Genomic DNA, 15,638 nt, shown 5'->3' on the forward strand with positions numbered 1-15,638 from the left:
TCTTATACAACCCTAAATATCTTAAATGGACTTGTCTACTATACAATGTGTGGACAATACCATTCATCATTTTTTAGGGAAAAAATTTGAAAAGTATGTAAGTGACAGAATATAGGAAATAGTGCAGACGATGACCTATGGTGCCGGCTGATCTTGTTCTGCACAGGCAGCATGGTAACGTTAACATGCCGCCTGTCATGAGATCGCTTGAACTTCAAATTGAAAACAAAATTAGCATGGTGCTGATGACATAGAGAAATCTAATGGTTTTTATTATTTGTTTGGGTCGTCAGACCAAACAAATAATGGTAGCGAAATTTCAGACTCTGATGCTGTTAATTGCAATTGCCGAAAGTAGACTGCTTTTTTGAAGGTGTTACTGCCCTTTAAATGTACACTTATCGCCGAAAAATTCAGGGGAGATCAATGCGTAAAGATGGTCAAATGACAGGCGCGTTAATTTTCAAGCAAAGTAGTTCCTAAAGGGTCGAAGATTTCTAATATTGTTTTATTCTTTATAGATATACATGCTTATAGTAAGCTCCATGATTATTTACATTTGTGTTTAACAAGTTAAAACAACAGTTAGCGCCGTTACAAACCCTAATTTAGAACCATATCGTTTTCTTCAGGCCGTTAATATATAACTTCACCATGGCCGAGGGGTTTGCGCGCTCGCCTAGGAAGCGAGAAGTCTGGAGTTCAAATCCCGGTTAAGGCAACTCATTTTTTTTTTCAAATTGTTTAAGTCAAATAAACATTGAATTGAATATCAGTGTTTCAATTAGTCTTATAGCCAATTTACTACAATTAAAACGCTGGAAAGCATTGATGGCACTATACAAAAACAAATTGGTTTATAATCTCACAACCTTCACCTTTCTGACATTCTGAGACCCAAACAAATTCAGCGCCTTCTGTGCTTTGATTATTTATTGATTGTCACCGGTATAATTATAAACTGGCAAAACATGTCTGTTTACTGGCAAAATAAATACCTGCATCCTGGAGTTATAGCCCTTGAATAACCAAAAATGTGTCTATTTAAAGGAAACAAAAGCAGTTTTATTAGTCAGCACATATACCTGGCATTTATGTAAATGAGCTAATGACTTTGCATTTTGTGAAGCTTTATATTATGTAATCGTGTTTTGTAAGATGTATAAATTATTCAAATAACATTAGTATTAGAAATTCATTGGGGAATAATAACATTGGGCGAGGATGGTTTTTAAAGTATTTTATCGAACATGCTTTTATTTGTACATAATGCTCATTATGCGAATTTCATTTTATAATTCAGTTATCAATTCACCATCTTACATTTTTTTCCTAAATAAAGTTTAAGCTATAAGGATACAAAAATAATGTTAATTGAATGTTTTCATTTTAATCGCTTCTTTGGGCCTATTATGTAATAATGTCAAAGTTTATTTGTATTCAAGGCACTCATGATACAGATTTGTTTCATGTGATGACATGACCTTATATATAATAGTTTTATGGACAATTAAACAAGAGTACAAGAAAAAGATAACTAGAGCTTGTTTAACCAAACTTGTATCTAGTACGGAACATGTTCTTATATAAAAAAGGGCTAAATTTATGTATTAATACTACTAATAAATCATTTATTTACTATTGAGTATAATTATGTATTTGAAGAATATAATGTTAGGTAATCAATCATTTAGTTTAAAGTCATATTAAAAAAAAAATTCAGTTATCGTTAGTAAAGGATTGGCCCTGATTGACCTAAGCGTTACATGCTGATGCCATGCACCATGCACAGTGGTGGGGGCAACCAATGAATACCTCATATGCTTCATGAGATTGATCTTTAAGTTGCTCACAGCAAAGAATTGGCTGCGTGAAGAGTTAGCTGTGATGGTTGACAGTGAGTGTTACGTGAACAAGCTTTACACAATACCATACATGTCTCTGTAAAATAAAGTTAACAGCTACTTGCAAGTGCAAACCAAATCTTTTTCCTCCCTGATGGCTGCCATAGTAATATAAATAATACTGGGTTGATTTCATTTGAAAACATTTAAATAGGAAGCCGAAAGCAGCTTTTATAATTGTGAGTATTTATTAGTTTTAGGCCATTTGACATATTTTTTTTTGTAACATTTTAAAAGAAAAGTGACTCAAAATTAAGTATGACTGTCTTATCTTTCAACATTTGATAATTTATTTCATTGTGTAATAACTAAAGGCAAAAGCAGAGGGTGACAATAAATTGTAAAAAAAGTACAGACATCCTAATAGCTAGGACATATTTTGTTTCATTTAAGGTAGTGTAACATTTCAGACTTTGATACTTTTGCATTTTCTTTTCTGCTTAGCTTGCAAAAACGCAGCTGTAATACAAAGTTTTTATAATTTGTATTTATTAAATGAGGGATGAAATAAGATCCAAATAAAAATATGATTTCTGTGGAGTTTTCTGTTCATGTTTTTTTGTTTTAGGAAACATTGTTTTCCTTTAGTTCAATCAGGCACAGGTGTGTAGGTTATAAATATAATTATACTATTGAATAGTGGTATAATAAACTTTTTTTTATTGAAATAACTACAGACCTTTACATTTCATAGATCAAACATTGGGTTTGCCCAGTTCAAACGGTTTGATGAAAGTAACAACAGAATACTAAATGTGAAAGTGAATGATATTTTTCATGAGAAACAAGAGTGTTGTGAAAAATAAATAATTCAGGTCTCTAGGAGTTTACTAACATAAAAATCTGATGACCATTGTTTCTCTGTGTAACAGGGGTCTTCAACCATGAACATACTGTTATGGGTTTTCATTTATCTAGCAATTAAATGATAAATATTTAAATTGTCAATTTCCCATGGACATTTATTTTTACACTGTAATAATGGTTCTTTTCATATACCTTTTTAATGTACCTTTTAAAGATTCTACAAAACTGTTTTACAATAACAAAAAGGGGAAAATATTTCGAAAATGAATTAAATTTTTAAATAGGACTGGTAAAGTAAGATCACAGCCTTGATATTTTGATTTGATATAGATAATACTAATTGATAAGTTACCCTATTAGGAGCACAAATTTTGAATGGCGAGGAAGATTCCAGTTGCCCAATCATACCAGTATAATCCATGGCCTGCTTCAAATCAAGTCATAATTATAACCTCAATGGTATGAGCAGGACTGAAAATTCATTCATTTAATACTATGTTGCTTTTGTTTTTGGTTTAAACTTGTACTTTAAAAATTGCTGACATTTACTAAATAAAGATACAATATATTACTGTATAGGGCACTAATCAGTACGACTTTGAGTAACAGAGAAAATATCTTGAGGTGTATGTGTCATTCTAGCATACCTTACTAGTGAGATTATAATCGTTTGAAATTTTTAAAGTGGCTTGAAGGTTTTTTAAGAAAAAATGTACTACTAACTAGTAACAAACAAGTCAAGGTTATCACTGTGCAGAACAAAAACTTAGTTAAGACTCTTACAATTCTACCTAAGAATGGCTATGTATATGTATAAATTTATATATTGGTGTCTGGAATTAAGAATAGTTTAGGTTTTTCCCAGCTTATCCAGGGCACAGATACAGCCTCGAAAACATGTTGACTTCTCTATTGTGACTGGTAGTGCACTATGAAGCTATAGCGGTAAAAATTGTTTGTACCAGGGAATGGGGTGCAGATATTGGTTGGAAAAATGAACATTTGGGGAGTCCTGACCATTATACACTGATGAGACTTAAAGAAATGAAAAATATATAATTATGTACACAGTCAAAAATTTGTATTGACCAATTTCTATTTAAACAGAGCTCCTGTAACAGAAGGTCAAAAGAAAATATGGCAACTGTCTTAATGTTAGTTTTTACATGTATATAATTATTTTTCTTTTTTTTTTCATCATGTACAAGACTGGTACGTGATGTGTACAATGTAACAGAAGATATTATATTGATAGTAGAAAGTGACTCAGTTAGCGTAATTACACTGTTATGTTTGTTGTTAAGATACTTGTACTACATTCTCAGATCCTTTGTTCTGTTTTGCTCTCAGTATTGATTTTTGTGTTATTGATTGACAGATGTTGCCCTAACTTTAGATACAGTTTTTTTATAACACCTGGAGCATTTTGATTGGTTGTTTTCAAGGTTATTCCCTGAACTCTTTCTAGTAAATGTGGGCCTAGTATGTTTTTGTTGTTGTTTTTTTATTAAATTGTAAAACACATGTACATAGACAGGCAATTTACATTTTACAAATAAGAAATATTAATGAAAGAATCATAGTTTGATTTAAAGTGCGTGCAACATATGAAAGTCAATTACAAAAGTGTCATGATGAATTGACATGTGTTAAAAAAAATAATTATGAAATGATTTTCTAAGTTTCATTCATTTACATGTTATAAATTGATATAAAATACAAAATCAACAAGTAAAATGATATAATGAAAAAAATCAGCAAGTAAAATGATATAAAATACAAAATCAACAAGTAAAATAATAAAAATAAAAAATGACAACAACAAAAAGAATGAAATAAAAAATCCACAAGTAAAATGATGAAAATAAAGTTCAATAGTAAAATTATATAAAAGTAAAGAATCAGCAAGTGAAATGTTAAAAAAATATTTTTTTTAAATTAGCAAGTAAAGCGATAAAATGAAAAATTAACGTGTAAAATTATGAAAATAAAAAGTCAACAAGTAAAATGATCAAAAAAAAATATGAAAATTTACTAATACTGTGTAAGTCAAGTGTCAAAAGGAACACATTCAGGACAAAGTCATTAAAGGTGCTGTTAAGTGTTTGACACTGGAACAGTTAACGTAAACCCATACATAAATTATAACAGATCTAAGTAATGTTGTACTGAGAAACAACTGTCGAGTTAGATTAAATATTCTAGCCTCGCTTTGGGAGTCATAAATTAATCATTGTCAATAAGTAGATGTGTGTCGTATGTACTAATTACTAAGATGGTGCGTCAGGGCCACCGTTTGAAGTCTGATAACTTATTAATAAGCTATATATCTAATTAAACCCATTTAAATTTCACCAAAAACAAAAGAACATACCGATGAAAAGATATGTAAAATTTTTAACTTTTATGTTTTTTAAAATATTTTTTAGGAAATTTAAACCATTATTATAATTTATTTCCCTTTCCCAAAAATTTTAGAGAAATTAAAAAGAAAAAAAGAATTGTGAATTTTAAATTTGGGCCAAATTTTTTAATTACCCACCTGTTTTTAAATGTAAATAATGATGTTTTTTGTTTTTCAATTTTTCCCTTTTTTCTTTATCAAAAATTTTTTGAATGGGGAATCAGATTGGCATTTACCCAGTATAAAGGGGGGCCTGTTTAAATCCAGCATTTTCCCCTTTCCCCCAACCTGCCCGAATTTAAAGCATTTATTGCCTTTCCCCTTTTTTGGGAAAAGTCCATATCATTTTTTTGGGGGGAGGGAAAAAAATGAAAAATTAAAAAAGGTTTTGGCCAACAGTTTTAGGGGCACTGGTTTTAAAACTGCCAAGGGGGGTGACAACACACGGGCCTTTCCCCCTTTTTCTGGGGGCAAAAAGGGTTCCCAGCAGTTAAATTAAGGGGCCATTTTGTACGTATTTACCAAATATTTCTATTTCATTCATGGGCCCCAAATATGTTTTGTTCCCAAAAATGTTCCTGCCTTTAAAAATACAAATAATAGCAAAAATGACTGGAGGGAAAAATTTCATAAATTTTATTTTCTCTCATCCTTTTTAATTTTAAAAAAAATTTTTAAGGTTTTAATAGAAAATAAAAATTTAAAAAACATACATGAATGGAAGAAAACTAAATAAAATTAATTTTATAAAAACTTTAAAAGGGAAAAGGGAAAAACATATCTGTGGCCTTTTCAAAATCAAATAAATTTCCTTTATTTGGGTAAGTTTTTAAAAATTTAAGCAGTGTTTTACATTTTATCGTATAATTTTTTTTTTTTTATCCAGAACCCCAAATTGGCCACTTTTGTATATTCATGACATATAATTTTTGGCAGAGGAAGTTATGATGGAGTGATGCAATGATGTTTCACTGTCTACAAATTTGGCAAACATCTCTATATAATATATAAGTTTGAAACTATTATTGTAAAATGATATGATTTTAGTCTGAGAGTTTGATGTCGATTTAATTCCTTCTCTGTGTTATAGTTATACTGCTCTACAACCATTCATCAAACCAATTATGATGATTGGGGTTTACTTAATGTTTAATTACTTGTAATGTTAATTATTGTTATGTTATGTTGCCAAATATGGTAAAGGAGGTGAAATTTTGTAGGTTATTGAAAATCGAGCAAAATTTATTTTGTCTTCCTTTGTGCGGAGGTGGTGGTGGAGTATTAAGATAATGGTTGGGGGATGGTTGTCAAATTTAGTTGCCAACAACATAATGACTTTTGAACCATAAATAGAAAAAGAAATATGAAGGACCTGCAAATATGAGGGACCTGCAATGATGCCATTATAATGCTTCAATAGATATAATAGTTTTATGGGTAATTAATTTGTAATAGCTTATTAAATATGTAAAATTAATTACTGTTTCTTTTTTGTAATTTTTAAGAAAATTAGAAGTACGTAACATAACATGCTGGTGTTTATGTGGAAATGATGACAATTTAATGGAAAATGTTGTATATGAATATTGAATATAAATGTCGTAAATCTGTCATTGTGCCTGTCTGAACATCTCTGTCAGCCACAACACTTTGTAAACAATTGTACATAAAAGTTATCACTGTACTGTAAACAACCTTATATTAAATTTATTTAAGTTATTGTGTGACAACAAAAGAACATCATTCTGTAGAAGAAAAGTATAATAATTCAGTATAATAGAAAAATATGAGGTGATAAAGCCATTCATTCAAAATACATACTATAGCTTTTATAAAGCATTGAGTAAGAATTGATTAATGTGCCATATATATTTATAAGTTTCTGAATCAATTATATTTACAATATTTTACCACTTTATAGAGTTTGTGATAATTCGAGTTTAAGTTGAATGTCAAAATATACAATTAAGATTTAAAAGGAGACTAATTAATGTCAAGCAATATGTAATCTTTAAAAATATTGTGCCTTAAACCTTACTGATGACATAATGTGTATGTATGTAGTTAATTTAAAATATAGGTACATGCACCTTATTAAGTTTGGCTTATAGGCTTAATAAACCTCGAGGTTTATTTACAAAATCATTAAAGCTTTAAACTAGGGTTACAGGGCTAATATACCAGAAAAAGGCCTCTTAGGGACTTAAACATGAAACCATAGTAATTAAGAGCAATGATCAAGAGACTTTTAAGAGTTGTCTTATGTAATCACTGGAACCTGAGAGCTTTTTCCTGAACCGAATTACTGAAGCAAACATAGATGCTCAAACAAGAGAATCTGCTTCTAATGACATGTGAGCCTCTGAGACTTCTCCAATAATCATACCTGAGACTGTTTCAGAGCGAACTTACAGAGAACACTCTCATATGTCACCCATCATTGTGAAAAACTAGCTCATATGTATATTTCCTTTTATATTTTGTCATATTAATGTCTTTTATGTAATTTCTTTTGTTTTAGATCCTAATGATCAAAGAAATAAAAACAAATTGAAATTCAAATAAACCAGATGAAACCAATATGAACTTTTATTTAGTGTTTCCAAGGATATAAAATATGTTGTTTATATAAACATTGTCTATATTGTTTGTCTGTTTTAAATGAAGTGTATTTTAGGACTGACATGACTTCAAATTTCAAACCCCTGCTAAATTTGTATTATGAATTTGCCTGCCATGCTTTGAAATTTTAGCTGTCGATTTTTTATTTCAAAGGACTTCTGTATCACAAAAATATATAAAATGGAATCTCCATGACTAAAATTAAAGCAGCCACTGTTAGTGTCATCTGTCAATCAAACTTATTAGCATTGTTCTTTACTGGTGCCATGGAAATGTCCAGCCATTTTAATTCATTGTTTTATGGTCTCTGCAAGTTTTTATTCTTGGCTAAGCAATAACAGTTTTTTTAAAGGACACAAAAGTTATATTTGATTCCTGCATGTTCATTTGCCATTGTAAAATAATAATGAACAGCTTTAGATTTTTGAATTGTTCAATACAATTAACAATAAATTAAGGCAAAAGACCATAAGTTGGTCACAAAAGATGGCCAATTCTTTGTGAAATTTAAGACTTACACTTTGACTTACAATAAACATTTCTGTATCTTACCTGTGTTTACTAGGTGTCAAGAAAAGTATACACATGTTTGTCATCAAATATTTACATATCACATTCATGACAAATTATATTGACCTTGAATCATGTCTGCCCATGAAAAAAATCTCCTGTATATATTATATATGTAAGATGTATTCATTTTGCCTTTGTTTACTATCTTGCTGGAATTTTTTGTATTTTACTTGTTCTGCAGTTAGAAGATATTTACATATAAAATGCTGAAATTGATCTTCTAACAAAACTTGGCAAAACTATGATCAGACAAAACAAATAATTGAGCCGCGTCACGACAAAACCAACATAATGGGTTTGTGACCAGCATGGAATCAGACCAGCCTGCGCATCCGCCCAGTCTGATCAGGATCCATGCTGTTCGCTTACAAACCCTATAACAAGTAGACACAGCTCATATATATTTTGCAGTCTATGTCTGTATTTTATGATGTTATTGATACTGTGTGTATAAAGTTGACATGATTGCTGCAAGCTTTTCCAAAATTCATATCCAGCCAGATACATTTGCACTTTACTAAGAGCAGATAGTTCTGTATAGGTCAGACTTTCAGATTATTTTTGATGCCATGTTTTGTCATTGAACTGTTTTGGTATTGTAAATAGCACTCAAGGTTTTTGTTATTGCAAATTTTGTGCCCAGGTCAGAATTCAGATTATTTTTAATGCCATGGTTTGTCATGGAACTGTTTGGGCATTGTAAATGACACTGGGTTTTTGTTGTTGCAAATTTTGTGCTCTGACTGTATCAAAATGATTTTAAATGACTTTTGAAGGTAATTTTGCCATAGTTTGAAATAAGAATTGTCAGATACAATATTCGATTTGACATAGTTTGTTTCATAAATTTAAATTAATATAACTTAATATTTGATGTCTATTTCTTGCTTCCTGCTATACTCTAGTATATCCACTAACAACATGATGTATTTCTGATATAGTTTTGTAAGCAACAGTTTCTTACATATATGGATATTGATTAATGTAGAAAGCAACTTGATTCTGGAGGCAATTTGTTCCCCCCATTTCATAGTATAGAAGCTGATGTACATTGATTTTTGTATTGTGTTTTACTGTGAAATCATTTTGGTTGGAGGTTGGGATTATTTTTAGTATAAGACTAGATCTTATTAATATTTAATCGAGTGAAAGTTTTCATAATGATATGATATTTTGTCTTAAGGAATTTTTATGTTTTTGTTATTTTCAAAGTTTAAGTCTATACATTTGTAGGTTGGAACATGTTATAGTAATGAAATAACAATAATAAGCAAGCTAGATATTGACAAATTTGTGACTACGGAAATGAGTAAATCTACAGAATTAAATGACAAAAAAACTTTGATAATTTTTTGTTTATTCGTTTTTGAACCAATTGTCCTTTCTTTATGAATATTGACCGTTTTGCACTTTGAAAGGGAGAGTCATTAGTAAATCAAACACAGGGCCATTACTGTGTATTGTTTATAACATGAGTTCAAATGAAAGTTTTTGAAAAAGATATCGATGTTGTTAAGTGTGAGTCAATATTTGGTGATTATACTGGCACACACTTAAAGTGTTGACTTATTTATTAATAGCAAATTGTGATAAGTTTTAAACCCTAAGTTAAAATGTAGTGATATAATGTACGATAGAGACTGAATTTTACCTGACTTATCATTTCAAGTAATAAGATCAGAGTTATTGCCCTTGACTTTGTGAAAATAATGCTAATGCTAAATTTTAGCCTTAAAATAGGATATGTCCTTTGACAAAGAATATGTTATATGTTATTAATATTTTGTTCAAAGGCAAAATGAAATTGGCCGATAACAAGATGTATTAATTGAATACAAAATAAAGTAAAAGAGGTTATGTGTATTCATATATATAGACTCTGATGTCGAAGTTTTATCCAAAATCAAGACTTTATTATTACTTTTACTATTTGCTTTTATGATAAAAATCTGATTCAGTTTTCCGGAGGGAGTAAAAATATTAAGATATTTTTAAGTTTGAGTGTCAATTGGAATAGTCACAAAATACTGTATCAGTTCAACAAAAAGAAGTAAAAAAACTCCAGAATATTTAGTTCAAATTACAATATACAGGTTGAGTTTAGTTATATAGGGGAATGTCTTTTCTGCACTAGCTGTTTTCATAAAAAATAATCAACTTACAAATACAAAATGTCACCAGATGTAGGTCTCTTAAAGAGCAACCAGATAAATGGTTGGTCTTATTTCTTTGCTGGTATCAAATTTAACTTTGTATAGAAATTTTGAAAGATCAAGTTTCAGATATGTTTTAACAAAGGCTTCAATATATACTCTATTACATTGCTGATATATTGCTTTGACTTAGTTTAATCTGTATACTGCTAAATTTGTAGAAAAGACTTGTCCTGTTTATAAATCTATAGATTAAGGTAGTCCTGAGTTAACATGTTTAGACTGAACCAGAAGGGTAGGCTGTACAAGTGTGTAATTATACAAATCAATCCTGTTGTTTAATTGACCACCTTGAAGAATTAACTGCTTTGTATAATGTTAATTTGTTATGTTTAAATCTGTCATGTTTTTGTATATTTTGCTATGATTCACTGGTCATATATTTATCTTATTTTCTCGTTACAGTTAATGCCAGTGCCCCTCCACAAAGACAATGGATTCCACTGTCCAGGCCAGAACCTGGGCGACCTGCAGGTAATACATTAAATAAATGAACTTTACAATATTCATTCCATTACCTCCCTTTATGAACATGGCATTCAGTTACCTCCCTGTATTAACTTAATATTCCATTATCTCCCTTTATGAATTTACAATAATCATTCTATTACCTCCCTTTTTGAACATGACATTCAATAACCTCCCTTTTTTTAACTCTCTACTTTAATAATCTCTTCATGAATTTGACGTTTCATTATCTCCCTTTATGAAATTTTGGGAAGATACATAAAGAACTTCAAAAAACAACACATGTTTACCATTGAAATATATACATAATATCAAGTGTTAAACTTGATATTTATATCATGAATATAAATTGGCCTGAAGTTATTTTGAGAAATTGTATATATTTAAATAAATGGACATTGACCTTTTTCATAGGAAGTTTTAGAAATATTATCTACTCTAGGCAAAGGCTCAGGAACTATGTGTCATTGACATAAGAGAGGTGACATGTTTTATCCTTTAATTCTGCAAATTATTGTGTCTAGTGTTCACTTAGTTTACAATAAATCATCACATTTCATGAAACATTGACCTTTGAAAGTGCACTTTGCATTTTATGACTGATATAAAATATAATAGCTCATTCAACCTCACATGATGTTGTTTTTTTCCCCTCAAAACTTTTCTCAAATGTTAAATTGTGGGGTGTTTTGGCCAATGGTTGCGGTTGTTCACTTCAAACCACTTGCTCCACATTGCTGTGGGTAAGAATCTTGCCAGAGACTTATATAGAGGAAACTATCAAACTAGCTTACGGAACATAGGTAGCCCGCTTGTGCCTGAAATAATGCACATAGGGGCATAGGAGGTCTAAGAATCCTCCACCAGTAAAGCTGGAAAGTTGCCATGTAACCCCTACAGTGTTGGTGGGACGTAAAACCCAACCAAAAAAATATATATGTTTAAGTGAAAAACAAAGCTTAGTTTATGTGAAAAGGTATGAGCCTAGTACATGGATTAGTCTGACTCAGAGTTAAATATATGGAGTGGTGAAAGCTAGATATATTAGATTTCCAGATATATTTAAGTCTATATACATATATTATACAATTATGAAATGTTTAATGACCGATATATAAGTATATACAAGAGTATGATATTTATTTTATTTCAGCAATTTTCACTGTGATGTGTTACAATGTATTGTGTGACAAGTACTGTACAAGACAACAGTATGGGTACTGTCCATCATGGGGCCTCAACTGGGAGTACAGAAAGAAAGGAATCATGGATGAGATTCGAACATGTGGAGCTGATATTATTGGCCTTCAGGTATGAGACCCAAATATGACACAGAAAAAAAAATTACATTGGGAATACAAACTTCCTAGATAAATATTTGGTTTATTTTCACTTCTAAACTTTAAAAAAATGTAAAGGATATATAAAAAATAACTATCATAATTATTTAACAAAAAAAAGAGTTAATTTTCACCATTTCAATCTTTAATGTGTATTAAAATTGTTGCTGATTTGGTTGGCTTGAACCTGTACAGCTGACTTTGAAAGGGCATTATCTTAACCATTAGAACAAATGTTAAATTTAAAAATACAACGGTTCAATAGCTGTATCACTATCAAGCATATCGGCCTGTTTACTTACTGTACTTGTAGTTCCGAGCATGTTTTCGCTCTATTCAGCCTTACTTTTTGCGCAATTCCTGCATTATTTTTTTAAGGCTTGCATTACAGCATTGAACTACCCAAGTTGTGAAGTAACATCCAAAGTAGCTTCGTGTCAAATTTATAAAGTTAAAAATCTTATGCTGAAATGTTCATCAGATTAGACATTAAAAATATGAATAAAAACATTTTGATACATCAAAATTTGCTTATGCTTGACTAAATTGTCTGAAAACAATTTCTGTTTCACTTTGTATTATAATTCTTTCCTCAACAAAAAATGGTTGTTTTATAGACTCTCCTTAACAAAAAATACGTAATCGTTTTCAACTGGAAACATTGACACTTTATCATTCAGTGTTTTTGTTTTCTGCTGTATAAAAGATTATTTATTCTTCAATAGGCAATAAATTTTAAATAGGCTGAAAACTGACAGATTAATAAACAAAGGTTCATTATATTAAATAGAATAGATAATAAAATCGGGGTTAAATTTGATTTTTTTTCCCCCAAGTGCATGGTAAGTGCATTAACCCAAATACCATGCTAAATATCTTAAATAGATTTGTTTGACTTAATTGGGACTAAACCATTCATCATTCTAGAGAAAATTACCAAACAACTACTGACTGAACTTGGTCTGCACTAGTTGCATTGATAGATTTGAGCCGCGTCACGACAAAACCAACATAATGGGTTTGCGACCAGCATGGATCCAGACCAGCCTGCGCATCCGCGCAGTCTGATCTGGATCCATGCTGTTTGCTTACAAAGTCTATAACAAGTAGAGAAACTGATAGCGAACAGCATGGATCCTGATCAGACTGCGCGTATGCGCAGGCTGGTCTGGATCCATGCTGGTCGCAAACCCATTATGTTGGTTTTGTCGTGACGCAGCTCATTTAGTTGTAGATGGCTGGATAACGGATAAAAAGTGAGGTCTGTAGGCAGTTATTGTAATATTATTGCTCGGAAATAAAAGCCATCTTCATGCGCATTTTATCAAATAATTTTTAGAGGACAAAGAGGCTAGAATGTTTTACTCTTCAAACACATGCGTTACATCAGAACTGGACTGATTTATGAATTTTTGAAATAAGCTGCTTTAAGTTTGAAATTTAAAAAAAGAAAAATGAGCAGGGTAGTAGTGTTTTATGAAACAACTGATAATCAGACTCATCATAAGTCCTTTTAAATGAAACTGATATATTTATTTTAGGAAATATACAATTTTATGTGTCATTAAAGACAGCTTTGAATTTAAAGTTGGGGGAAAATTGAACATTTTATAAAATTTAATGTTTAATGCTTTAAACTAGATGATAAATTTTATTGTAAGATTATAAATGGTCCGAGCTCAGAACACCAAATCTATAGTGTTATAAGGTTATATAATAAAATGTCATGATATTATATAGTAATTATGTTAGGGGGTGGGGGAGAGTATCAGAGGCTGATCATAAATATGAATGTAATAATGGTAGAACTTGTCAATATTCAAATAATTATAGTAATCTTTTCTCTAGAAAACGTTGACACTTTCCATAATATGGAATAAGGAAGGTCTGACCTTTTGGTAATTGTGATTGGACTTCCAGTCATTGTCAAAGTAAATATTTTTCTATAGGTACATGCAACGTAGTCAATTATAACTAAAAATACCTAAAATGAGATTTTTAGCTTAGTAGATGTATCAAAGTGTAAGTCAGGTTATAAATTACAACTGGTATACAGGTCATAATTGGCACCTGTCCAGATTTACTGATGGAGGAAGACCTCAGATACCACTTTGTGCATCATTTCATTCATGAGCAGGCACCTGAGTAGAGCCTACGAAGTCCTCTAAGCTAGCTGCATAGCTTCCTTCCATGAAATAATCCAAAGTCTTGGACAGGATTCAAACCCATAGCGGTGAGGGGGATGTACAGCTTATGTACAGATACAAATTATTATAAAAGAATACCTCAAGTTTTTGTCAAAATGTTTTAAGAAGATATTTTTTACCTATAAGATGAAAAAGATTGTTATAATGTTTTAGTACGCCTGACGTACTGATGTACAAATCAAAATAATTACGATAGAACATGATCATTGTCTGAAAGACTGACATTTAATTAAAAGAATTGAAGAGATGGTTTTTGACTTCATTATATCTGTAGTGTGAAATTTATTGTTGTATGTTCTAGTCATTATTAACAAGAATATAGAACAAATAGGGAAGGGAAATCACGTATATTTGCTTTGATATCTCCTTTTGATTAACTATATGTATGTTGAGAAGCCCCCTCAAGTTGTATGCTGAGAGGCCCCCTCAAGTTGTATGCTGAGAGGCCCCCCTCAAGTTGTATGTTGAGAAGCCCCCTCAAGTTGTATGTTGAGAGGCCCCCCTCAAGTTGATTAAGGGAGTTGACATAATAAAATCACTTGCCTTTTACTGAAAAAATGGAATTCTTTTATCTGAGAAGCTTGTACAGTAGGTATGGTTAATAATTCTATAAATAGGCTTTGTCTTGGCTAAAACAGGGGCAGAGTAAGATTTTGAAACTTTTACATTCTTTGTATGGCTTGAAACAAACAGAACAATTATTTTTGTAATTGTCCAGAAAATTACTGTAGAAACTTGTAGGAAATACTGAAGTGCGATTTATACTCACATCTCTCTCTCCTACTGGCTTAATCCTTATTAATTAAAGTGAACGGTTACCTATAGGCAGAACTAATTGATATTATTGGTTGTTATGTCAATGTCCTGACATTACGCATCTTTTTTTTATCCATTTTGTAGGAAGTTAGTAATTTCTGGATATATATATACATGAAGAGGCGCTGACCTGTTTGTAGTCATGGATTGACTGAATCATTATCAAATCAGATTATTATCGATCTGTAGATGGAACAAAGAGAAATTTAGTGTCTAGTGAATTGTCCCACAGAGTAATCTGTTGAAGACATCATGTAAATTAGATTTTAGAAAATATTTCACAT

At 30.8% G+C, this 15,638-nt stretch overlaps 1 protein-coding gene across 2 annotated transcripts in view; it reads left to right on the forward strand.

Moving 5' to 3' along the window:
• The window catches only part of LOC132713552 (CCR4-NOT transcription complex subunit 6-like), a 69,838-nt gene that overhangs the window by 23,006 nt on the left and 31,194 nt on the right, over positions 1 to 15,638 (forward strand). For both annotated transcript variants that reach the window (XM_060696299.1, XM_060696224.1), the window contains 2 exons: positions 10,929 to 10,997; positions 12,145 to 12,302. In XM_060696299.1, the coding sequence (XP_060552282.1) occupies positions 10,929 to 10,997; positions 12,145 to 12,302 (227 nt within the window). The remainder of the gene's footprint in view (positions 1 to 10,928; positions 10,998 to 12,144; positions 12,303 to 15,638) is intronic.

Source organism: Ruditapes philippinarum, unplaced genomic scaffold (genome assembly GCF_026571515.1).
Source record: "Ruditapes philippinarum isolate M1 unplaced genomic scaffold, ASM2657151v2 ctg167_1_1_1_1, whole genome shotgun sequence".
Classification (NCBI taxonomy): Eukaryota; Metazoa; Mollusca; class Bivalvia; order Venerida; family Veneridae; genus Ruditapes; species Ruditapes philippinarum.